Source organism: Plutella xylostella, chromosome 19 (assembly GCF_932276165.1).
Source record: "Plutella xylostella chromosome 19, ilPluXylo3.1, whole genome shotgun sequence".
NCBI lineage: Eukaryota > Metazoa > Arthropoda > Insecta > Lepidoptera > Plutellidae > Plutella > Plutella xylostella.
In genome coordinates this window covers 7,898,719-7,926,359 of record NC_063999.1, presented here as the reverse complement: position 1 = coordinate 7,926,359, position 27,641 = coordinate 7,898,719, and the positions used below count along the sequence as shown (strand labels likewise).

Sequence of the window (27,641 nt, the reverse complement as noted above, 5' to 3'; positions counted from 1 at the left end):
AATAACAAAAACAGGAGAACCCTAGTTTTTAAAAGGAAATTTTCCAAAGGAGACTTGGAAAAAAAATATTGATTTTAGATAGAATATCTTGTCTATAACATATTTATATTTATGTCGGTTAAAATTTCCTCTGATAATTCATCTTCGAGTGATTGCAAACCTACCTGACGTTTCTGGGGGCATCTGGAGGGAAATCATCTGCCTGAAAGAAGCAACCCCGAGTGACGTACCAACAGACGGGTACACCATCTGTCCTTTCAGCTATGGCCAATCCGCTCAGCACCTTTGACAAACACTGGTTTAGCTCTACTCCTGGTCACCGACATACTAACATATGTAAAATTATAAATACGATATGGGCTGGCTTGTTTACATAGCTACATAGAATAACAAAGGAAAACTACATGCGAAAATTGGAGCGTTCACAATTTTGCCTATCATCTATTAATTTCGCTTTACGTTTGAGCCAACTGTTTTATAATATTATATTTATATTTAAACTGTCGGGGGCGCGGCTCTTGGATATAGGACGGGTGATAAAGTTTAGTAAATATGTCCCAATCATGACGACATTCTTAGGCGCCGTCCTGATATGCAATCATATCGGTGGCCGCTGTTTGTTCCTAACTTCCTACACATAATGTAGACAATCAACGATATTTAATACGAAATAGATGGAGTGTCAGTGCAAAAGAAACGTCTCGACAAATAATACCCCTCTTCTACCACTGAGCTCATATTTTGAATGAGTTCGGTTAGAAGGCTTGTGACTTAATTCATTGGTACAATGGTTGTTGGACTTAAAACGGTTTGACAGAAATCAAAATAGGTACAGTCAGGTAGACACAACATCTTGTATGTATTTTGTTAATCTAAGCTTCCTACACATAATATAGATACAATAATTGCGCACAGACTTGGTCTCTGACCGAATATCAGAAGTCCAAACTCAAGGTTTGCCAAAGAGCGATGGAGCGTACCATACTTGGTGTACGAAGGATTGACCGAATCCGGAACACCACGCTACGCTCCTCGACTTGTATCACTGATGTGGGCGCACAGACTGCGAAGCTGAAGTGGGCCTGGGCAGGCCACGTCTGTCGCATGCACCCGGACCGGTGGGCCAGAATTGTCACCGAGTGGGTGCCCAGTGATGGACGTCGGCGTCGCGGAAGACCCAGACGGAGATGGCGGGACGACCTCGACAGGTTTTTGCCTCAATGGCCGAAAGAAGCACAGGATCGGGAACGGTGGTCATTATCTAAGGAGGCCTTTGCCCAGCAGTGGGACACGATGCAGGCTACATAAAAAAAAAAAAATCACTCTTATGACGTGTGGTGTACACGGCACGACGCATGCAAAACATGAGATGATATTGAAGAATGAAAATAAGTTTTAATAAGTATAGTTAAAGTAAACAAAAGGTTCTGAATATTGTTTGAATATTAAGTTGTGATCAGTATCAGATTGATTAGATTAGTAAAGAAATGACAGGTTTGACCCCTGTCAAGGCAAACACTTGTTTTAAGAACGAACTTTTTTATACTTTAATCTTGAGAAGAAAAATGTGTGATAACATTTGCGTATGAAAGTGCGAGCCTAAGCTACATTTTACAAGATAATGTTTTGCTGTTTAACTATATATTCAGCTATTGCTGAATATATTTTAACGTAAAAGTAATAAGTGGCTGTTATAAGTTATTATAGGTTCCTTATCATTTACATAAGGATCCCTAGTTTTGAGGGTGTGTGTAATTTATGTAGCTTCATATCTAAAAAAACAAAGATAACAGCTAATGATAAAATAATAAGTATAGTCGCAGACTTATCAATCATACGTGTCCCATAATACTTTGTAGGTATGTACTAGTACTCAAATATGTACCGGTCATGGATGACAACTCCTCGACCATACATTATACCCTACTACTAGTTTTATTTAGTAGTTATACTTTTGTTTATATTACCATGCATACTGAACCTGGATGGAAGGGAACCTACTCCTGTAATACAGTTGTTCAGGATTCAGTGCTCACTTAAAAGACTGTAGTAAACAATATTTGGTGAATGAATGAATTCCTACTTTAAATAATTAAAATCTCATAATTGGTAGCAAAATACCAATAGGTAAGTACTTATGCACTTTATCAATGAGCATAGAATAGTATCATTATTTATGACATGATGAAACTATTCATCTAATTTAATCATTACACGGACAAAGTTGCGTTCTATTTTCATAATTTCGAGATCCTACTCATTGGTATTTGTTACTCGCTATCTCTTTGTATTAAATGGGTGATAATATTTCTTAAGTACTTAATTGAATATAAGATAAATCTTCAGTGAAGTTTTAGACAAAAGTTTGGCAAAAGTAGCGTGGGCTTAGGGTGCGTTACCGATGCCGATGGAACTAAATTATTAAACCAGTCGTCAGGTGTGGTCAAAGAACGCTATCAGGTAGTTAACCCCATCTCGTCTCTATGAATATTCATATTAATTCGCATAGGTACCTATATACCTATTTAATAATTTTAATAATAGATAAGTATTTGAAAAAAACTTAAATTTCTATTGTTATAAAAGTATTTGTTTCTGCTGGCTATCCTACAAAATTTTAATAGCGAAGTCAAATGTTGGCTAATCGTTCATCGTTGCCTAATACTTACACCGTTTTCCTTCTAGGAAATGTCAGTAAGTAAAATAATCCACGATTGAGATAAATATTGTACCTATACGGGTCAATAGTGCTAGGAAAATACATTCTAGGAGGAAAGTTACATATATTATGTTAGCCGATCAATAGTGAACTAAATGTACAGACTCTTGGACTAGATCGCCATGGCGTCACAAACTTAGCGAACATCGATATAGGCCACCCTGTATATCTATGTAGTCTTAGTTAGATTTTATCTAGGTACGTGTATAATACATATGTATATGCAACAGCCCAAGGGGTCCATTGTCTCATTGATTTTGTGCTTGATCTGTCAAGTTTGTGTAAACTTTCGTCTTGAATTAAAAATATGTTATGGCATGTTTTTGTCTAAACAGAAAAAAATAATCTTTGCGTATCGCAGGCATAAAGTTTATCACCGTGGTGAACCAGACAAGGAAGGTCGAAGACATGAATGCTGGGGTTCCTGAAGAGTGGTTCACGCCCAGAGCTGTTTCGGATGACGAAAATGGTACTCTGATATAACCGAGATAACACCGTGCCTATTTTAAGCCCAATGTCCAGATTCAACAGTATCAACAGTAGGCCCCCTGTGGTGTGGCCTGTGTCACAGATAAGAATTCCTAATATAAAGCCGTGAGCGCCCGTGAGCCCGCCACATCGCATGTGGCCGCCGCCGCCGACGCTCATGCATAAACATAGACAATAGTTTGTTTTTTTTTCTAATCGGTTTTCCCTCGAGCAAAGACCCCCAAGATGATGCCAAAGATGAAGCAGTCGACGAGGTGTGTGAAGAGGATAGCTGTGGACATCCTGATGATTTCTGCATGTGAGTTTATTAGTTTTATAATTCCCCTTTTTTATTTTGGGTTGTCTATTTCCTTTTGGGAAGGCATCAAGCAGCTTCCTAAATATAGGTGGTGAACGCTCTTATGGACCTATGGGGTTTTAGCATTATTTTAAGAACCTGTCAGATGCCTTCTCGAATGGAATAGTGTATAGTTGCGTTAGTTATTTCCATAGGAATACATAGGAGACGTAGCACTGGGTTTAATGTAAAGCATAGCATGAAAACCAATAAATCATAAAATATAAATCTATAAAGTAAAACATATTTATGAATACTTATTATTTATGTAAAACAATAAGTCGTAAACGAACTAACTTGTACTTTTTTATTTATGTTTAGGTTTCAACAAAATGTTTTCCAATAAAAGCCTTAAACACAACTTCGATAAGTACTTACCTAATTAAAACATTTATTGTTATTAACTATTATTCGTCTTATAAAGAAATAAAGAAGACACTATGTTACAAACAGTACTTACCTATTTAAATTGCTTTAGTCCAGAGGGTTACTAAAGAGGTTACTATAGTAAGCCGCTATCGTCAGGGTAAACTCAGGGGGTCATCCTGGACAACAGTCGCAGATCCAAATTTTCCTGAAAATTTCCTTTAAAGCTATGTAACTCGCTAACAGACAATAAAACCCCAATTCCCGCCACTTCCAGTGATAACCCTCCTGGTGGGCATCACCCGGCTGTGGAGGCCGTTCGAGCGAGGGTTCTTCTGCGGAGACCAGAGCCTCATGTACCCTTACCACGAGGACACCGTCTCCGTGTTCATGTTGAGGGTCATTACCGTGGCCGTGCCGTGCGTTGTTGTGAGTATCTGGTTTATTTATTTTATTTTTATTTTATAATATTTGGAGAACTTACAGCTATAACACTATTGTATTGACATATTAGGTAAATAGCTACTAGCCAATTACAAGTTCCCACTGTACCTATCCCACACTAAGGGTATAAATTGAATTCTAGAACCCATCTCTTCGCTATTCAGCGCTGAGACCGCGGTTCCAGAACTCAGTCCTTAGTTTTATCTTGTGGATTCTATTCTATTCTCTGTGGGGGTGTAAGTACCTGCACCTGGCCCTCTCGAGTGCAACCTTTATGCATATCCTCAAGGTTTAAACTGCCTTCCTAAGCTTGGACCATTTTCCACCACGCTGGTCCACTGCGGGATGGTGGGTTTACATAATATCTAGTGGTTTTTTATGTGTTCAGGAAAAAAGTTTGGTTGTGGCTAATGGTAGTTGAGTGTGTATGAAACGGCGAAGATTTTGGCAATGAACACTATATTGGACAGACGCATTAGACGTGCTTATTTGTGTTAATACACCAAGTCAAAACATGAGTAATTAAACAGCGGCAAAACTTAAATATAAATTACCAAAGTAAGCATGTTTTGACTTTGGTAATTACACACTTCATGAATCTAGAAATGGAAATATTGAAAGTCGTAAATATTGTTATCGTGTTACAAGTAGTGAAACATTGGATCCGATTATACATACATATTTAAAATTTATGAATCGCGACAAAACACGATGTCGTATTTGTATACAATGTGAACGTCCAACTGTCATAATTATGACGTATCTACGTAGGTATTGTGTTTTTTTATGAATTGTAAATTTACTAATCCCGTGTGTATGCAAGCGAGGCGCTCATTTATTTCTCATTGTACGAGTATCAAATTATGATTTACCTTTTTTTACGTTGTGGTTGCAGATACAGGGCCCTGAGTGCGAGTTTTTTAAACTATCGAGAAGTGAAATCGAAACGCAAATTTGTATGGCGTTTTAGACACGCCACCTAGCGATAAGTAGCTGTACTAGCTCCGCGCCATACAAAATCTGCGTTTCGATTTCACTTCTCGATAGGTTAAAAAACTCGCACTCAGAGTGCAGAGCTGTATACCTTTTTCATTGCTCTCGAGTATGATATAATTTATCATTCTTCAATAACGAAGCTTGCATCTGTATACCTGTACTCGACTATCTAGGTAAACTCGGGCGCAATCTTCCAATGAAAACTGCAATTAAACAATAATTGCCAACAGTTTACTGATGCATCAATGCATTGACAATAGGTGAATTGTGTGAACTGTCAAGTTAGATACTCGTAATTACCTAATGATAACTCTACATTAGTTTTTGTTTCATCAGAATAGCCCCCATGAAGTAAAATTAAAAAGAGTTTCTACTTTACACATATTAGAGGTATACCTAAGTATTAAAAAAAACTATGTCAGATAGGTTCTAAGTGCCTGATTACTAATTGCCTACCTAGATACATTGATACCGTCTATATTGTAATACTAAGTAAAACGGCGCTATGTTATTTAAATAACTTGAAATTCCGAATTAATACTACTTATCTTAATTTATTATAGTGTATAAATTAAAAATAGATACCTGTATTCTCAATAAAAAAGCATTTGGAAGTTGTATTTTATTGATTACAGGAAAATGCCAATCGGGTAAAAATACCTTTAATTTGCCATGTTAGATATTATCTAGACTGGTTTGAGCATCATCGAATAAGTTAGGTACCTAATTAGTCTTCTGCACTCCCAGTAGGCAAACTGATCACTCACCCATTACTTAGCGCAATCGCAATAGATTTAGCGCATACGAGGCAAATGCGTACAATCGGCATACTAAACTAACAGTAGGTCTAGTACAGGTTTGATAGATTGTCGAAAACTATAAAAGTTTCAGTTTTCTCGCATACAAAGTGGCGCCTCTAGCGGAAACTATCGTGAAACTTTTGACAGATAATGTATGCAGCTGACAGAAGAAAACCAAAACTTTTTTCGTTTCTGTAAATTGCAAAACCCGTACAAGAGGCCCAGTTGGCCTTCTGGGGACACAGCCTTTATTTTAAATTCTGTATAAGTAAAGGAAATATATTTCCATGTTTTCAGCGGTCACTCTGTGTCCTCAAAGCCGTTTCCGCTCAATATACATAATCCGTTTCAGTCAATTACACCTAGACCGGTGGGCACATACTTATTACCTATTATTACCTATGCTATTTACATTTCAATAAATATGTGTATATAAGTACCTACATAGGTACCTAGTTATGTCATTGATTGTGTACTTGTAAAGCAAGAATTTAGGCACGGTTGACTCTATAAATGATTAGTTCACAGAGGTTACTTGGTTCTATACTCAAGAATGATAGATCATCATCATCATCATCAGCACATAGGTACTTTCACTGCTGGACATCTCTCACGTCCTTTTCTCGTTATTTTCTCATATTCGTCCCGTTTCTAGTAATCTCCAATCATACAATACAATACTATTTATTTGTACCAAAATAAAGGAATACAAAAAAAGTATTCTTAAAAAGAAAATAGCACAAAAAGGCGATGCTTATAGCAATCTCCACCAGACAACCTTTGGATGGATATCAAGAGAATAGAGATATCAATCATGTTGCTATCCTAAGGTACCTCAGTGGCACAGTGCCACGTAGAAGCGTGCGCCACGCCATACTGTCCTTAGCAACCGCTCTGGCTTCCGTCCAGCTCAGGCCTTGCGCTTCCTGCGCGCACATTCACTGTGAGATGAATTATAACTAAACCATTTTCCTCCCCCCCAGTTCGTAATCTACGAGTACGCCTACCTCCGCACGGCAACGTCCCTCGACGTGCAGTTCCTGCGCGTGACGGTGCCGGCGTGGCTGCGCGGCCTGTACTGCGCGCTGGCGTCCTACGCGCTCGGATACCTGTTCGTGGAGATTACTGCTAACATGGCCAAGAACGTCATTGGACGTCCGAGGCCTAACTTCTTTGATGTGAGTTTTTTTTTTAACTTTTGCGATGGTGATGAAGGGACACAAAGATATTTAGATTACCTTGCTGGCACACACTATCTATGAAACTTCATAAAAAAGTGCCCCGGCCGGCCGGGCCGGTCGAGACACGGTGTAGCGTGATTCGTGAATCATCCTTTATGCGGAACAGAGTTGTCGCTAAGCAGGGCTCAAGTTTATAAATGCTTTGGTGGATTTACTAAAATAAAAAAAATATAAGTAGGTACAGATTGTTTACCTACGGCTACTTTAAAAAAATATATATAAGTAATATCCTCATAGATACTTACTTACTCATCTTTTTTCGAATCAGAGATGGATAATTCTATAATACCGAAACCTTTTCCGTAGATAAGGTATCATTATTAATTTTACTACCTTGATATGATTAGTCGATAACCTCTTATGCGTCAGCAGTAGTCATATTTGATAAGAAACTTGAACATAGGTATACGGATTTAAATCAGCAATGTACAGTATAAGTTGTATGCTGTATGTACCTAATAGGATGTCTAACACATTTCCCACCACGTCCAATTGATACGATTATTTAAACAAGAATTGGCTGCTGATATAACAATGTATTGAGTAGGTGTAAACAATTAGTTACCTATATACTTACACCAAAAGGAATAATTTTACTGGAATATTTCACTAGAAGCGGCTTATGTCTAATATGGCCAAATCATGTACCTAATAGGACCAAAATTTCATGAAGCTACATACTTAGTGGCTTATAAAACAAAAATCAGTTAACACAAGCAACTACTTATCATCTTCTGATTTTGATATAAAGAGCTCACGCAATATAAAAAGGTCAATTTATATCAATACCTATCTGACGATACACGATACGTTAATAAAGATACCAAATAATTCTGTAAATGAGTAAAGATAATACAATAATAAGAGGAACGCGTGTCGTATGAATGATTTGTCGCTATCAGGGAAATGCTAAGATAATGGAAAAGGAGGTGGGGGGGTATATAGGTAACTAAGTATAAGTTCTATTTTATATGAGAGTTTTATGATACGTCAAATCGTTTTAAAATGCATGAAACGCACCCAATATGCAAACCTACAGATATCCTCCAAGATTAAATGACAAAAGACGATCAGACGTCTTACGATCTGCTACATCCAGCAGACCTAGACCTAGACGGTCAGCTGCATAAGTAGTTATACACTTTTGTACCTTGTCAAACTACCTACATAACCAACTGTCAATGTTCGAATAGGCAGCATGTGAGTTTGACAAGGTACAAATGTGTACAGCTACTAATGCAGCTGACTGTACTTATACTTATTTACCTTACCCGCATATTACGTTACGGACAGTAAAAACACAATCTTTCTCGCCAAATTCCTCTATCATCATCATCACAACCCATGACGTCCCCACTGCCGGGCCACGGATCTCCTTCCAAGGAAGGGTTTTAGGCTGAGTTGGTCTTAGGCCTAGTCCACCACGCTGGCCTAGTGCTAGTGAACTTCCACTAACAAACCCCCCATCTCACCCCAGGTGTGCAAGCCCTCCATAGACTGCGACGCTCCCGAATGGCAGAACCGCTACATCCAGTCCTCAGACTACCACTGCACGGGGCAGGGCTCGGCGCACCTGCTTCAGGACACCAGGAAGTCGTTCCTGAGCGGACACTCCGCTATCACCGCTTTTGCTATGGTTTATGTTGCTGTGAGTATCATAAAGTATCATTGTTCATTAAAATAATATAGACTAATAAAGAATAGCTAAAGTCCGCGCCACCACTGAATAACGACAAACGTGCAGAACTAAATACTCCCGCACATGACTTTTATATTGAAGTTTCTGTTTTTCCCGTAAGATTTCAGTGGTGGCACGGACGAAAGGGACGAAAATTAGGCGCATCCACTTTTTTCACGATCATCGTCATCATCATACCGTAATAGTTCACTGCTCGACATAAACTCCTCCCAAGAAGCGCCACAATACCTCACTGATCTAGCCACTACATAGTCTACATACTGGCTACCTACTAGTCCAAAAATTGACAGTCAAACGGGCTGAGAGCGTTCATCTTGATGTATTTTGTGTGCTTTTACGTCCAAACCTAGCACAAAACACACCACAATTTCCAACATTATATCTCTAACCCCACCATTCTTTCCCCAGCTATACCTCGAAAGCCGCATGCAATGGCGTGGTATGCGCTTCCTCCGCCACACGCTCCAGTTCCTGGCCATCATGGCGAGCTGGTTCACGGCTCTGTCCAGGGTCACTGACTACAAGCACCACTGGAGCGACGTACTAGCTGGATATAGCATGGGATTCATAGTCGCTGTTGTCACGGTGAGCTTGCGTTTGGTGAAGTTTGGGAGTTGGCCGCTATATGGCAGTGTTTTGTATTTATTTCTGTGATTTATAGAATTTTATGATCTGAAAATTTTGCCATATCGTTTTTTAAATTCTTATTTCATTTCATTTTCAGTGGTTGTGGACAACAAACTTAATCAGCCGAGACCAGAAGCATGTTCCTCTGCCCCAACACGACGTAGTTCTGCCGGCCTGCCAGCAGAGTACGCCACCGGCGCCGCTGTACGAAGTAGCTATCGGAAACAACCAACAGGTGGCAGCACCTACAACTCAATAGTTTTTATTTCACTGGCCAAAGATTTTTACTTTCAAGCTTTTGAATTCAAAATTCATTGTAAAATAACTTTAATAACTAGTCTAAATTAAGCATGTTGTATCAACATGGTTTTTGTAAATAATATTAGATTTAATTTAGTATTAAGACACTTTCTTGAGAATTTATAGCACCTATTTATTCCTAATGTAGCCTAAATATCTCGAATAAATTGTATTTTGAGATGAAGAATTTTATTTTATGTTAGAAATAATATCCTGAGTGTATATGTCGCAGGCAACTGGTTTAATCTCCTGTTTGATTGAACCACTAGCCCGTTCATTGGATGGCGCCATTCAGTTGTATGACTAAATGAAAACTCGTCAAGTCGTTGATTGTAACGTTCGACGTCTTGACTGAACGTCATTCAGCGAAGTCGTTGAATGGGATATAGTATAGCAACTTTGTAATGTCTGGTTAGGGTGAACATCACCAGACAAGAGTCAACAAAAAGACTATGTTACAAAGCTCTTATCTCACAAATTAACTAAACAATAACAATAAACGTACCTTCATATTGTAGTTCATAATTATCCAGTTTCGCCACTTTTTTTCTTTGAAACTATCCGCCCGCGGCGTAATAATAGGTAAATCCATGTTGTCACACTATTTTAACACAAATAACGCACTTTAAAGCTAATTTATTTGCAAAAAACTAACAATATAGGTGCTTTTTGTGTCAGCTGTTACCTGTTAGACGCCATATTTGTTTTATTCACCACCTGACTGATTTTAAGTCAGCTAACTACATAGTTGGACGTTTTGTGACGCTTGTACAATCAACGTTCGGCCTAGTCATACAACTGAACAGCGCCATCCAATGAACGGGCTAGTGGTTCAATCAAACAGGAGATTAAACCAGTTGCCTGCGACATATACATAACATCATATTTATTATCTACCATATACCTAAGTACATAGCATTTTTGAGATCCCAAAATAGTTCTTTCCGTCCATTAGAGGGTATGCTTCTTTAGATAAGTTGTTCAGGTTGACCAGTAGCTCTGCTCACGTGTACGTACCTAATTATTTTGGCGCCATTAGGAAAGTGAACTAATTACAAACAATAATTTTATAAACAAAGCAAAACCGGCTAAAATGTATGGAAGCTAGCCCTTGGAGGCTAATAACTATTATTCATTAGAAAGGTATATACCTATATTACCTATGTATATATTTATTTATGTTTATACAGCCTGTGTAGTGTCCTACTGCTTGGCAAAGGCCTCCTTATGAACCAACCACCGTACCCGATCGTTGTGCCATTGAGACAAAAATCTGTCGAGGTTCCGATCCCGCCATCTCGGTCTCATCTGGGTCTTCCGCGACGCCGACGTCCATCACTGGGCACAACTCGGTGACAGTTCTGGCCCACCGGTCCGGTTGCGGTTATTAATTCAATATATTGTATAACTACAGAAATATTGCGAATTTAAAATAGTTTCCAATAATTCTTCAATAATTTTATTGACAGAACTTACAAATTCTAGACTCATCGTTGATGTCTTTTCTATGAAACTTCCGGAAGTGAAGTAACAACACTAACAACAACTCCTCTCATTGACAAAAAAATAAATAAATTTGAAATTAATTTCCATTATGTGTTGAACAAATCACACCAAGGTGTTATGCAATTAACAAGCACACGGTATATTAAATACGTGTTATTACATTTTACGGAACATTAATATTTAAGTAGATTTGAGCAGTCTTGTTTGTGAATCTTTCAGTGGAAGTCCCAAATACATAATCTGCACCTATAATAAAATAAAAAAGTTAAGTATACTTCTAGGTATAATTTATTTTTTTTTACTTGATTTTGAGCAATTTTGGAGTGTCTTTTTATTTGAATTAATTTAAAAACTAAGTTATAAAATCGAACATAATGACAAATGAAATACTTACAAGCAGAAATGATTGATTTCGTAAGTAAACCATTTATTTTGGCCGTAGTTTATTTGTTTAATAGTATTTTAATTTAAAAAACACACAAATATTGTTTACCTTTTTCGCCAAATAAGAATGAATACAGAATACGTGTATTTTTGAGAGGTTTTATACCGGATGTACGAATAAATAAATAAAATCGAAGTTATGTAGTACGGGATACGGGGTAGACCACGGGACTGCGACTTATCATTATAATTAATTTAATGAAAAAAAAACATTTCAGATATAAGTTAGTTCTTATGAGAACCAAACACAATAAATTATGAGTAAGTTGAATGACCTTTCAGCTACTTAAATCATTTTCTAGATTGTGTGTAAAGGTTAAAACTCAGTACACATCCTAGATACTCCTTAGCATATTTTAAAAGGACGCAAGTCTTCCTGTTGTTTTCCTAACTTAGGAAAGAAGAAAATAAAAGAAAACAATAGAAATATTCGCAAGGCTGCGCCGGCGCAGGCCTCAAAGACCTGCTGCGGCACAGAGTAGCGATGCCACAGATGTGGACCAGCCTAAAGATAGCAACACACATTGAAATAAACTTATTCTGTCGTCCTATGTGGTTGTTGTCTGATGTTTACAACATCAGTTTTGATGCAAAAAATACAGGAAATATTTAACGATAAAGGCATTTTCCACCAATTCATACCATAAATTACCATGAAGATCCATCGATCCTTCGATATGTACAAGTTTTCATGTCACAAGAGGTTCTTCAAACCAATAGACTTTCCCATCTCGGCACCATGCTAGGTGTTTGCGGCGTCGCGACTCGACCGTAAACAATCGCTGGCTAGTCCGCGGCCGGCCCCCGCCCCGCTCGCACGCGCCACCTTGAAACACCTGCCCGCGCCAACTGTCAGGTGCAGTGTTTTTGAATTAAGAATCCTGCCGATCGATCGCACCCGGCTTTGGAACAGGAATCGTTCGTATTTTGTTTTGTGCCAGTGTTTTGTGTCGTACCGTCTGAGAAGTGGCCGAATTGGTTTTGTACCGTTGGTTTCTCGTAAGATTCCATTTCTTTTCCGTTACCCGCGTGTGGTCTTGTGTATTGTGATAGGTTTTCTTTTTTTCGAGTTTGTCGGTTGGTATGTTTGATAGAGGTCATTAACTCTAAGTCTACCTGTTTAGAGGAGAGTGTTCGCTCTATGTAGAGTGTGAGAATGGATGTAACTATTACTATTACAGCGCCAATATATGGTGAACCTTTTGACGTTTGGGTTATAGAGTACCTACCGCCCCTTGCCTGCAGAGAGCAATCGCACTAAAAATTAAAATTACCTACTAGAATTTTAACAAATTTTCTTGTAATGCAAACTGTATAACAAAACCGACAGAATAAGGTGCAGCAATGCAAGCCCTGTGATGTGAGCCTGGTATTGATGGTAATGCACCTACTATGAATGACAATGATAAATTTAATAAAACTAAGTTGGCAATGGTAGATGGTAAATAATTAGCAGTAGTTAGCAACCTTATAGTCAAATTTATCTCCTAAGATGATGATTAAAAAATAATTAATATAATAGGTAGGTACACTGAAATACCTAATCTTAGGCAATTATGTAACTTCAGTACACCAAAAGAAATGAAATGGATTATCAATTTCCATCATTAAGTAAAACTAGACGACTCAATACTTAACGCAGTCTAGCTAAATGCAAATGTATGTAGTAATGATATTGCAAAAACCTGTCAATTTATGGAGATAGCAAACCGATAATAACACATCAAGTCGATGAACATGAGCTGTAAAACCCACAGGCGGCCTGTGTGGCTCCTGGGCAACTGGTCTGATTAGACCTTCCATCCTAGGCACCCTAGCTTGGTATTCAGGTTACCTAAATTTCCGTATCTACCTACAGCAACTTCGAACGTATACATAATATTTCATAAATTTGCTAAATTTTGCTGGGTTAACAACGCGAAAGCTTCAGTATCGGTACCAATACTAAGTTTTCAAGAAACGATGGGAGTTGGGATAGAATGGCAAATGTAGCGATAGCGATGATGATGATTTGTTGACTTTTCTATGTCAATATAAGATTAGATTGTGAATATTTTTTTATTGAAACTATGGATTTTTATAGAACTTATGTGTAGTGCACACTTACAAGAAAGAGATGGAACTTTTTTATTACTCGTGATCGTGAGCTACCTCTTTCGTAAATGTTAAATTCCATGTGTAGTAATCCCGCTGCACCACTAGATGGGACCATCACATACTTTTCGCAACCAGTAGGGTTACTCTATACTGACGAAAAACTAACGATCGAGAGCTGTCGTGCAATCTGCATAACGATATAGAGTCGTGGCTTGAGCAGCAGCGCTCCGTAACTTTTTTTTTCTTTATATAGAGTGACCCCTCGCCTAGCCCGGCTCTGAATGGCCGCCCATTGAGCAAATATCTCATTCAGAAACCGGACCAAGGCGACCGGGTGCTACTCCCGCGCCTTTATCAAAGAAAACCACACTTTAATTTGTATTATTTCGAAACACGGAATTGGTAAAAGTGTTTCGAATGTGTCCAGCCGTCGGCCCACGGGCGCCCCACGCTATATTTGTAGATAGGCTCTTGGCAAATAAAGACAAACGTTTGGTTTTTGGCCGGCTTAGGCTAAGAATTTATGACCCCTTTTAACAAAAAATAGTTATTTAAATGTTTATGTACCTTCGACCCAAAAAAATGTCTTTTGAAACTGTGACATAAAGATCGATTTTAATCGTATTCTATTTAGAGGCGGTTTAGGCGTTTAGAGATGTTTCAACATTTTTTCCAATATTTTTTCCTCGTCAGAGAGATTTTCCTCGCACAGAGAAATATTTAATTTTATATTTTGCAGCCTTACCGATTTATTTTGTTCTAATAGGCTATCAGATTCTTCTATGGAATATTATGAATATGACTACATACCCCATACATACCCTTGAAATCTTTGACCCGCACTTAGAAATGCCCGTTGAATTCTATTACTAGCGACTTTCGGGACTACGGCGTAGCAAAATAACAAAATAATACTTCTCTTATTTTTTTACTCACTGCATTTTGGTTTTTCATAACCTACTACCTATTTTAACATTTTACCTACCAATAAATACGCTTTTTTAATCTTTTTCAGTGACTCATAAAAATACACTCTAGAATCCGTCCATGGCCTTTTTGGGCCATTCGACTCGGCAGTCCTCGGCCTGTCCAAAATGCTCACCTACTCACAGTTTTCTCTATTCCATTCTCCAAATGCTATAAAAATCCTATTCTATAGATTTGGAAACAATAAAAACGTACGGTTATGGTGACGACCGGGGATTACCATGCAAAATACTTCCACTTACTATGGTCTTCGATTCAAACAACGAGTTAGAGGAGAAGACTCAACGAGAATAAAGAAGTTGAATATTATGATATTTTTAAGGTCTTAATTTCGAGTAAATAGAACAGAAAACAAGGTTAACTTGCAGAGATTGGAGGTTTTGAACCATTTTTACTGTTCGAAGGTTCGAACTAGTTGCTTCATTACCTAATTAAGATACATGAAAGAAACCTCCTCAAGTAACTTATGAACTTTCCCTTTAGTACTTAGTTTTATTACTTCTATGATTATATAACCTGAGCAGGACAGTCAGCGACTGACTACTAATATGACTGACTAATCTTTTCACAATGGTACTTAAACTGAATCGAGCTTAGAGACTACAAATGCCATTTTAAAAATCTTACTCCATTTTAACGATACATTATTCACAAATTCTGTACGCCACTTTTCATAACAAAATTCCCACGGAAAAACCCTTTTTAAATATCGCTTTGCAGAGCACTCGCGAAGAAAGTTAAGTATTAAAAAAATATTTCACTTCTCCATTTGTTTGTTCGTAGCACCGGCGTAGAGGCGTTCAGAATTAACAGCATTCTTAAGTTAACAATATTTTGAGTCAAAAATTAGCGATGATGTCAATAATAGATATATCCTTTTACGTGTTGACTTAATCATTATTTTCTTACGTGCTAATAGAGTCTTCTACCCTAAAAAGCCTGACAGATTTGCGATAAAAAGCTAATATATTAAATGCTGAGTCTAAATAAATAAACATTCATTAAGTAGGTATAGGTACTTACTTTATACTATAAGTACTACTTACTATGGATGTATATACGCACAATCATTTAAGTATGGATTAATATCAAGTTAGTCAATCACAATGTTTAGGCAGATATGAGTAATAAAACCAAGTACTTACTTAATGTGAAATTTGTTATACTGATGCGCCACGAAAATATTGCCACGCTCAGGAATTTCTCTTTTAATCATAGTAATCTTATTTGGAGCTGGAGAACATTTCCACTTTGGATACCTCACGGGAACTTAAAAAAATACTATCAAAAGAGATTTTTCGGACTATGAAATCAGTTGTAGACAGATACATCGATAATCATAATCATGTCAAACACTCGGCTAGCCTTCCTTTGTTTGAGATTTATGAAACTTAATGATCATCTGCGTATGAATATTTCACCTATGCTAACCAGGTGCTAAACTGAGCCACACACACATGCATTCCAGTGACGAAAGTCGATAATAATCATACATCATAGTTGATGAGATTCACACAGTACCGTACAATCACGCACTAAATACATTAGATAAGCTTTCTGATTCCAAACGAGACGTAATCTAATGGTGCGTAATGAGGATATTGTGTGGAAATTAACAACTTGTGTAGTTAATTGTACTTGTTGTTGGATGCTGGGGGCATTGTACTATACTTTATTTATAAAAATAATTAAGATTAAGGTATATTTTATGTCTAAATAAGACTGTATTTTTACCTTCAAAAATTATTAATGGAATTTTCAGCACGCATGATATAGAGCCAAATACATTATAGCCTTTTTTTAAGACAAATAGGTAGCTAACGAAAATTGAAAGTGAATTTACATGGCACATTACTGTGTTATTAAAGTGTCAAACATACTTAATACATAACATGCACAAACATAACGCAAATATAAATTATGGATCTAGTTTGTGTTCATAGAAAGAACAGGAGTCTACTCTAGCTTCACAAAAAAATTATGAACTAGAGCCAACGTCCAATCGGTATGTTTAATACTACGAAATAGAGTCGTCGTTATTCTATTCTATTCTATTCTCTGTGGGGCTGTAAATACCTGCACCAGGCTCTCTCGAGTGGAACCTTTGTGCATATCCCCAAGGTCTAAACTGCCTTCCTAAGCTTGGACCATTTCCCACCAAGAATTTCCTTGTGAGAAGCGGGCGCTTACCCGACTGAGCTACCACCGCTCCTAGTAGAGTCGTAGTTAGCGCAGCAGCTTTTCAAGCGTTTTTTCGTAAAGTAGAGTGACCCTCCTGGCGCTATTTTACTACCCACGTAATTATGCACGAATTTAGCAAACAATAGACTACGTTTTTTTATGGTGAGCTTAAAAAACACATTATATTTAACTAGACTAAAGTTGCCTCTCATAAATTTGCTACTTAGTAAAAGGTTTTCTTATGAACTGTCGTGTGGCAATACCTTCCCCTTTAAAATGTTGCCCGTGAGTGTACTCGACACTCACGGGCAATGAAAAGGTTCCACTGAGAAAAACACCAATTTACATCTAAACTGAAAAGGCTAGTTTAATTACGCCTTCTGCAACATTAAAGTACATTTAATAGAGCATCAGGGTATTAACATAACATTAAAAACAGTAATATTTTGTTCAAATTTTAAATTGAAGGTATGAAAAATTGGGGTCGTTTGGGGTTTGGGGTAGACATTTTGTGAGTGGAACTATTTCATTGCCCGTGAGTGTATAAAACCTCATAATTACATTTTGAATATTTTAATATTATAAGTTTATTTTTTGCATTCACGTAGACAACTAAACTAAATAAGTCGGTAGGTAGGTAAAAAACACAAGTAACCACACTTATAAAACATGAATACACAAATTCGTGCCCGTGGAGAAACTTTGATTAGGTGCTACAGAAATCGCTTTGGACAATAAGCCTGTCAGAAAGCCGACAAAGGCTATTCCGAAGTGGTAATTTCACAATACGGTTGTTATACGTTCTGGTATACTTGCCTATAGTTTATTCATGTACAATAAGTATATATAAATGGTGCGTGGCTGTTTATTAGATCGCCGTAGGCAAAGTGTTTGGCTCAAGTCAAGTACTAAGGTTTCTTCTCAGCAAAAAACATTAAAGCTTAGTGGTTAGTAGTTTTCCTTCATGGTCCTTGACGGTTGGTAGCAAAAGAACCAAAATAGATTAATATAGTCAAAGTAAAATCTGAAATGTATGACCCTGTGTCACAGTTAAATTGTATTCCTCGTTTTATTGTATACTTGCTATAAATATAGTTCTTTTTTCTTATCTTTATTGGTTAAGTGACTATGGTGAGCGGATATTTCATTCATGAATTTTCAATTTTCAAAAAACGGAGTACAATGATTGTTCAGAATGACCCTCTGAAAAATGTACTTAACTACTCCTGATGCTCTGTTAAATGTACTTAAATTTTGCAGAAGGCGAGGCGTCATTAAGCTAGCCTTTTCCGTTTAGGAGTAATTTTGTGTAATTTCTCAGTGGAACCTTTTCAATTCCCGTGTGTGTAGATTATAAGACCCAGAGGAGATACCTACCTCCTTGCCAACCCCTTATAATATTTTATACAGTCACAAAATGTATTATTTTTCTCTCATAGTTTTAATTTTCTGATCTCTAAAGTCCGTAACTTCGACCGGCGACCAACAGTGGACGCAACTATTGGAACGTGCCAATATAATGATCACCTGTTGTCCGTTCTGTCTGTCTGTTTGTAGGAAGCTGCTCTAATATTTTCTCCTTTCATATACCTAGGTATGTATGTTTAGAAAACGTGAAAACAGTAAGTAGTAGGTTGGTATAGTAGTCTAGCGGTAAAATTTATTTATTTTGTTGCTAATAAATAATAATATATATTTACACAATATAATTATTATGAAACTTAATGATTAAAGTACTTCATTTAAAACATCTTATAATAACTATTTTTATAGTAGGTATAAAAATCATTAATACCTACTTGTTGCCTAGTTGTATTTAGATTTGAGGTAAGTATAATAATCTTGACTCACATGGAATTGGTCAAAAAATATTTAAAAAACTACTTATTCTCTTTATAGTGGCTAAAAAGAAATGTAAGTAAGTACCTATTGTTGGTAACAAATTTAAATAATAATACTGGGTAAATAGCCGTACATATAACTTGTAGTAGGTATACTCGTATCTAGAAACAGCTGTTTCAAGTGTTCATCATACTTATTGTTTACTTTGTAGTTTAAATACATTGCGAAATTCATTTTCTACATGTAATGCGCGTATTTTATATACCTTTTTATGGGTTCTATTTGAACAGATCATTTTTATCAGTCAAAGGCCTATGTCCAGCCGGCAGTCCAATATTTATATTACTTTTACAGTATATTTTTAAATCAAGCATATTGAATTTACTAGCTTTTTTATTTATCTTGATATCCTCTCTACATACCAATATTAAAACCTTCATTCCGTTAATAGCCATACCACTATAATTGCTTGAAACAGCACTCTTAGACAAACATCAAAGAAAATACGCTAAAACACTGGGTTATTATCTTTTTCTTATACTTTTATGAGTTTTAGTTTGCATAATCGATAAGCCCGCATCCTCAGAAACACTCAAAACCACTTAACTGTGTGTTAAGTACATTGGCTATACATAGCTATAACTACATAAATATTATTCATTTAACTAACTACTGGGCCTCGAGTTTCCTTCCAATGAAGGTAGGGTTAGGCCTAGTGCGGGTTGATGGACCCCAACACAAGATGTGTTGAGAGTTTTCGGGTAATCAACCCGACTGTCAGATGTTTTCAAGCTGCTCGAACTCAAAATAAATGTAGTTTAAACTATGATGAAATAGGTATCCCAATACCTATCTAGCTACATAAGCTAGTAATATATAAGACAATGAGCTACATCCAACTCTGCAAACATACCTAACCAAAACTCTACTGCAAACGTTAACCTAAAACACAAAAACACGGCGCCAGAAGATATTCAACGATGATAATTCTAAAATCGCGTGACTCGCCGGCTTAATTCTTAGTTTCGTAGATTTAATAAGCTTTCGAACGATTCTTGTTTTCCAATTATTAATTTCTACAGTTTCTTCTTTTCAGAGCGAGCAACAACATGTGTTTTTTTCTTACCAGTTTTTACTAAAAAGGTGTAAGTGGCCAGTGCTAACGCAGTGTTTTAATCCTCTGTGGACGACGCAAAGAGGTTTCATACTGAAGTGACGTTTACAGTGACAGTTGTGCAGTGACGTTTAGAAATGAGGTGATAGTGTTACAAGCCGGAACATGTATCGGCCGAACTTCTACGAGAGCACCTGTTTTAGGTGCAACGAGATAGTGTACCAGGTTGACCGGGTGGGTCCACTGAAGGACTTCACCTTCTTCCACAGTGGCTGCTTCAAATGCGCTGTTTGCGGCACTAAATTGACTTTAAAGGTGAGTTTTCTTTCTCTAATCTATAATGTTTGTGAGTGTTAACTTTTAAGTAAACCTTTGGTGCTTTTCATATGTGTTTGTTTAAAGGATTTCTTACACCATTTTATCTACAACCGATACGAAATATTATGTGTTCAAATATTGAAAGTACTTACGCTAGCCAAAATCAATATTTATATCTACCATAGAGAAGATACGATATGTTCCACGCGTGTCTACATCTGTCACAATGCAATAAAAAAACAAGTTTAGTCCTTCATCTATTGCCGAAAACGTGTAAAATACAATATTCTACCTACGCTCGATTTAAAAAAAAAAGTATCCATTCACCATTCATTTTGCATAGTGCAGTTTAACAAAAGAGCAAGGCCGTTATGATTATGAAATTTTGCAGAACGTCGATATCTAATTAAAAAAAACTTATTATCCGAATTCCGAACCAAAAAAGTTTTTTTTAAAACACACCATTTTGGCTCCTTGTAAAGTACACTCAGTTAAATTAAGTACACAAGTAACGATGTAAGTTGATCGAGTAAAGAGTTGTCAGAGCTCGACCTTCGTGGTGTCACGAGGAGCATGGCATTTGAGCGGCCTCGTCTGCAGCCTGGGTACTGCCGAATTGTGCTACAGAAAGACCTACCTTAAAGAAAACGTGACACTATGGTTTAGGTTCGTAAACAGCGGGTGGTAGTGTGGCTAAATTTAGATTTAGATTTGGATAGAATCATTACAATGATAGGTACTTAATCGAAGTTTTGGTTTCTATTCAAAGACGTACTTACCTACACCCTAAACCCAAGTTATCAAAAACTTGACTACGAACGAGAAGCCTCAGAAAGTCATGAGTCCGAAAAAACTGTTGTTACGAGTATTTGTTGACGACCAAGCCAAGTTACATAAAAGTAAGAGCATTTCAGACCTCAAACAAAATATAAAATGAGAGATTCTCAAAACAAAAAAAATATGAATTAAAACGTACAATGTGACACAGACTATACGCACCATAAACTAACTGAGCCACACGCGCGTGAGTCACGCAGATCCACCGACCAGATACGTGCTGCATTTATTGTTTCATTTAATCAGACCTGCGCAAACCATATATATCGAATTATTGTCTCATATTTACTCGTATTGTAGTTGAGTTTATGTGGTCATCACATCACAACAACAGTGGTTTCAGTTTTTCGATTTGTAGAGTCCAAATTCTGAAACTTTATATTTTTTTGCGAATTTTCCATTTTCCTATCTTTCTTTTTATTAACCGATACTTTCGACTAACCGCAGTTTAATCACTATATAAATGTTCTAATGGCTACTCACTCGTAGGTACTTAGTTCATACCATGTCTATATTATCATCAGATTGACGAATTGAACAGTTTGGTGTGACAAAAGAGCTTTATTGAATAGTTTTTATACCAATAAAGCTGAATGCAGTTGGTGGACTATGGACCGGAAATTATCATTTATTTACCGGGTCACTGGTCTACAGCACACAATACAATTACATGTAACATAATCATGGTAACTCTTTTATCGATCATTCACTCGTAAACTTAAAATTTTAAACATATTTTCGAATAAAAATTATAAATTTGTGAATAGTAATGTAAATAGTAATTCAGCCATAATGCCTACCCAAAACAACACAATAACCCAAATTTTCAAATTCGTATTTAAATATCCAATGTCCAAAGCTCAGGAAGAAATTGAAAAATTAATACTTACTTATTTCTCTAGGTCACGGCGATTAAGTTACAATGCAAAAACGTACGGAACTTTTTATGTTGTTTAAAAGGTTGTTTATTAACATGAGAAGCTTGCTAAAAATGGCAGAAATCCCACGGAAAGGCAGGAAAACTAAATCAAACGAAAGAAGCTCAGACTCTCTTAGTCACGGGTAATAACTTATGCTCTATAATTTTTTCATAGGTACCTAGAGGCCTACAGCTACATACAGCTAAACACCATCTCTTCACCCCACAGACATACTACAACAACCAGCACTGGACGGAAGACAAGGAAGTGTACTGCTCGAGCCACGTGCCCAAGATCGGGCCCGGCCACCTGGACAACTCCTCCGTGGGCATACGGAGCGCCCTCAACGTGCCCAAGAGCAACAACTACGTCAACGAACAGATCAGGGGTCACCTGAGGAACAGCCATGAGGTCGAGCGTGAGTAGTCGGCTTTTGTTTTTTATTGTTGTCTATGGTTGTTGTCAGCCAGTAAACACTTATTCTAAGGCTCAATAACAAGGTTGGCTAGGCGCTTCGTATGAAATTGACAAATTGTGTTAAAACGTGGCCAAGAGCAACATCTATGCCATATTATTCCTCTCCCCGCGCGCGCGCAATCAAGTAAACATCTAAATCGTTACGCTCCTACATAAATATTCAATAAACGTATAAAAAGTGATATTTACATATTAAAAGTTATACCAGTAAGTTCAGCTTAAACTCAGCTAAAGAACTATGTAAAAATAGTGAAAGTGCTTCATTATCTTGTGCATTATTTCTAACAATTTATATTCAAAACGTTCGGTTTCTGTGTGAGTGATAAATCACTGGTCAGTGACCGGGCAACGACCGACCTTGAAAAGTAAAGGGTAACGGCTACGGTGACATCAATTTCGCAGATACATATGTTATAATTGCGACAATCGTTCATATGTAATTTGGCGTACTCGTTAAGGCGCCAGCACCTCACGGTTGAGACCACGGTTCAATTCCCACTACAGGACATCTTTTTGTTTTATATTTAAATTAATTGAGTATTGATACATCTGAGAAATACATCGCAATGAATTGTTTTACCTGTACTCACCCGATTGCAGAAAATGAATTACTTCAATGTTCAACCTGCCAAAATTTCTTTCATTACGGTTGCAATAACATGACGTTAGCAATGTATAAAGATAATTACATCAAAAAACGCCTGCCATGGTACTGCCACAAGTGCACCAGCAGTGTAACTACACGCCGTAGAAACGATGCAACACCTATACGGTCCTCATTCGGAAACCAGTCCCCCATATCAACGGAAGCACCCTCGACTTCTAAATCAGGGCAGGACTCTATTACCATTGATAAATTTAGCGCACTATTAGAGACGAAGCTAGACCAAAAGCTTGACAGTATTAGGAATGCAATTACTCGCGATATAACGGCAGCAGTGGTCCGTGAGATGAACTCCGCTATTGAAAAACTTAAAATAGAATTTACGCATACAACGGACTTCCTGGCCCAAGAGCAAGCAGACCTTAAAAAGGATATAACTCAGGCAAACGCCCGAATAAAATCGATAGAAACTGAGAATAACATTCTGAAATCGGATCTACTGTCTACTAATCGCCGTCTAGCTACATTGGAGAGAGCCTCGCGGAGTCACAACTTAGAAATACATTGTGTGCCAGAGAAACGTACAGAAAACTTATTCTTGCAGATGAAAAGCCTGTGTGAAAATTTGAACCTATCAGTTGCTGATCATGAAATTTGCTCAGTAAGGAGAGTGGCTAAATTAAACCCTGCAAGCACTCGCCCTCGCAACATTCTTCTGACGCTATCTTCCGAACGACAGAGAGAAAATTTTATTTCAGCCTACAAAAGATTTAATAGATCCAATAGTTCAAACCCACTCAACTCATCACATCTCGGAATTCAAGGTGAAAGCACACAGATATACCTGGCTGAACATGTGTCTCCGGAATGCAAGGAACTGCATGCCGCGGCAAGGAAAATGGCCAAAAATCTATCCTACAAATATGTGTGGGTTAAATATAATCGTGTTTATGTGCGTAAGGACGACATATCTCCCCCTTTGTATGTGAAAGACTTGGACTTCCTAAATAGTTTAGCTTAATTTTATTAAGTATAGTCATAAGTTATCATTATTTTCTGTAGTTATAATGCATATATTCTGTCCATATTACTTTCTATAATGTACAACATATATTATCAAAATGTCAATAGAATAAGAAGTAAAACCACTGATGTTTACCTTAATATATTAAATAGCAATTTTGATATTATTTGCCTTACTGAAACTAATTTGAATAGTAGTGTATTTGATGGTGAAGTCCTTGACAACAGATACAATGTGTTTAGAAGAGATCGTTATACATCAAGTAGCAGTAAATCTGATGGCGGAGGCGTCTTAATTGCTGTTCAAAAACATTTAAACGTATTACAACATCACAGTATGAGTAGCGATGTTGAAGATATCTGGATATCCATCCTACCCAACTCCCCCTCCAGCCCAAAAATCAATCTATGTGTATGTTACCTCCCCCCTGACTTGCCCAATGATAAATCAACTTCTTTTTATAATAAATTACAAAATAATTTACTCGAGAACCATACCTCAGATATTAATTTAATAATTGGCGATTTTAATATCCCAACTCTATCCTGGCATAGTATGTCTAATGATCCAAACATACTGAAACCCTCAAGTCCGTCTGATTTCAGGTCTACTCTTCTTGTTAGTACTCTAGCACTTTGCAACTTGTCCCAATTTAATAACGTGCCTAACAAAAATGGCCGATGGCTTGACCTTGTGCTATCTAATAAGCAATCCATTGCAGTGACTGAAACAGATCCAATTTCTAGAGTTGATAGACACCATCCCCCACTTTTAATTGAACTAGATAATTCCTCGTTGTCCTCAAAGGGGATTAAAACAAAAAAACGCCTTCGTTTAAACTTCGAAAAGGCCGACTATGTAAAAATACGTCATGAACTTACCGCTGTAGATTGGAGCGTAGTACTTTCCGATGATGACATAGATCTGGCGGTAGAGTCTTTTTATGAAGAATTGCACAACATTATTATTAAACACGTTCCGCTTAGTAAAGATGACTCGCACATTTACCCAGTTTGGTTTAGTCCTCCTCTTAAACACTGTTTAAACGAAAAGCTGAAGTACCACAAGCGATTCAAAAAGTTTGGCAATCCGAGGGACTATGATACCTACGCTATGCTCCGTACTAGATCAAAAACCCTGATGAAATCCTGCTATAAATCATTTATTAGTTCTACTGAAGCCTCTCTAGAAGGAAACACTAAATCGTTTTGGAGATTTATAAATAACAGAAAGGGTAAAAAAACCATTCCATCTAGCATGTCACTTGGTGGTAAAACTGCATCGGATAGCCAAGGTATAACCGAACTATTATCAGAATACTTTGCCTCAGTTTTTGAGAAACCGTCTTCACCCACTCAGCAATTTCAGCTTGATAACATGGTTAATGACTCTCTATCAAAAATTATATTATCAGAGGATGAAGTAATTAGAAAAATTAAAAGTCTTGACACTAATAAGGGTGCTGGGCCCGACAAAATACCGGCTAAGTTCATAAAGAATTGTTGCGACCAACTATCATATCCCTTAACATTATTATTTAATCGTTCTCTAGAAACGGGTGTTTTTCCATCTTGCTGGAAGTTGGCGCATGTGGTACCAATACATAAGGCCGGTGATAATACTAACTGCGAAAACTATAGACCTATAAGTATCCTATCGTGCATCGCCAAATTATTTGAATCGTTGGTGTACAACTTCTTTTTCAGCCATATTAAGCCACTCTTGTCTGAACACCAACATGGGTTCGTTAAGGGAAAATCCATCTCCAGTAACCTCCTGGAATACAAAAACTACCTTTGCACAGCTTTTTCTAGAAGAGGACAAGTCGACTCTATATACACTGACTTTAAAAAGGCCTTCGATAAAGTTAACCACTCCTTGCTTTGTATGAAATTGTCGTGTTATGGAGTCCATGGTAGTCTTCTGCGTTGGGTAGAGTCTTATCTACATAAAAGGAGCCAGTTAGTTGCTATTGGTGGTTACCAGTCCTCTCCTGTTTTAATTGATTCTGGGGTCCCACAAGGCTCTCACCTGGGTCCTTTGTTCTTCATTGTTTTTATCAATGATCTCATTCATAGATTGTCATGTAGGTGTCTTCTATACGCGGATGACTTAAAAGTATTCCATAGTATTGAGACTGACAATGACTGTGCTCTGCTGCAAAGAGATGCTGACGCAATTTCTGAATGGTGTCATGCAAACAATATGTATCTCAATGTGAGTAAATGTTTTATTATTACATTTACAAACAAAAAAGCTTATATAAAAAACAAATATAAACTTGAAGGCCAGGTGTTAGAACGCAAAACAGTGGCGAAGGATCTTGGAATCCTATTTGACCAAAAACTAACGTTTAGAGACCACTACGATCACATTATAAACAAAGCTTATGGTATGCTAGGGTTCGTAGTGAGATCTACAAAAGGCTTCAAAAACCCAAATAGTTTTATTTATTTGTATAACGCCCTGATTCGGAGTGTTCTGGAATATGGCTCTATAATTTGGTCACCACATTACGCGGTGCACTCTGAACGGATTGAAGGAGTCCAGAAAAAAATGCTCCGAATTTTGAGCTTCAAATCAGGTTACGGTCGAAGTTTGATTTCATACACTCAGCGACTAGGTCAATTTAATGTAACACCTCTTTATGTTCGTCGCATGCATCAGGACTTATTATATCTCCATAAAATTATCCATTCCGTTATAGACTCCCCCACATTGCTGTCATTGATTAATTTCAACACTAAACCAAACCCCCGACATCCCAAACCATTCCACCTTCAATCTTATAAAAATAATATTTCATTTTTTAACCCTATTGCAAGAATGTGTCGTCTATATAATGATTATGCCAGCACAAAAGATTCTGTTGTTGATGTTTTCGATCCAAAAGTCATCAGATTTAAAAGGCAAGTACGAATGTTAAAATTTGATACAGAGTAACTATAACTATATTATTATCATCACTTTTAAGTTTGCATGAAAGTTTATATTTTTAATAACTTTATATTTATATAGTACCTAAATTAATTCACCTACTACTAATGTATAATTAAATATGTATATCTAGGATGTTAAATTAGTGCTTTTGTTTACATACGCTTTCCAGGATGTGTATACATACCTCGGTAGTTGATCTAGATTGTATCTTAGAAACTTAAAACTGTGTACCATGTTTTGATTAACTGCTGTTTTGTGTACCATATTGATAAATAAATAAATAAATAAATCTATGTCAACGAACAGATCAGGAGACACCTGAGGAACAGCCA

The 27,641-nt window shown here is 37.1% G+C and overlaps 2 protein-coding genes across 7 annotated transcripts in view; both read left to right on the top strand.

Moving 5' to 3' along the window:
• The first annotated feature begins 3,318 nt into the window (after window positions 1–3,318).
• Window positions 3,319–10,205, top strand: LOC105387947 (putative phosphatidate phosphatase). The gene is made up of 6 exons (XM_011558759.3): window positions 3,319–3,506; window positions 4,189–4,340; window positions 7,135–7,329; window positions 8,870–9,040; window positions 9,500–9,676; window positions 9,816–10,205. Exons 1-6 carry the CDS (start codon window positions 3,434–3,436, stop codon window positions 9,975–9,977), a joined length of 930 nt encoding a protein of 309 aa, XP_011557061.3. The 5' UTR covers window positions 3,319–3,433; the 3' UTR covers window positions 9,978–10,205.
• Window positions 10,206–12,721: 2,516 nt separating this feature from the next.
• LOC105387961 (hillarin) overlaps window positions 12,722–27,641 on the top strand; it is a 52,208-nt gene continuing 37,288 nt past the window's right edge. The window contains exons 1-3 of one of the 6 annotated variants that reach the window (XM_038105853.2): window positions 12,722–12,886; window positions 20,172–20,504; window positions 22,493–22,682. In XM_038105853.2, the coding sequence (XP_037961781.1) occupies window positions 20,355–20,504; window positions 22,493–22,682 (340 nt within the window). In that variant the 5' untranslated portion in view covers window positions 12,722–12,886; window positions 20,172–20,354. Of the gene's footprint in view, window positions 12,968–20,157; window positions 20,505–22,492; window positions 22,683–27,641 lie in introns of all 6 variants that reach the window. The other 5 variants (XM_038105855.2, XM_038105851.2, XM_038105848.2 and 2 more) reach the window with 5 other exon arrangements.

What these genes read in the sequence shown, in the direction of transcription:
- LOC105387947 (XM_011558759.3), top strand. Translation starts at nt 3,434, where the DNA reads ATGATGCCAAAGATGAAGCAGTCGACGAGGTGTGTGAAGAGGATAGCT. An exon ending in TGGCCGTGCCGTGCGTTGTT is followed by an intron (nt 4,341 to 7,134) that starts GTGAGTATCTGG and finishes CCTCCCCCCCAG; the next exon opens with TTCGTAATCTACGAGTACGC. An exon ending in TCATAGTCGCTGTTGTCACG is followed by an intron (nt 9,677 to 9,815) that starts GTGAGCTTGCGT and finishes TTTCATTTTCAG; the next exon opens with TGGTTGTGGACAACAAACTT.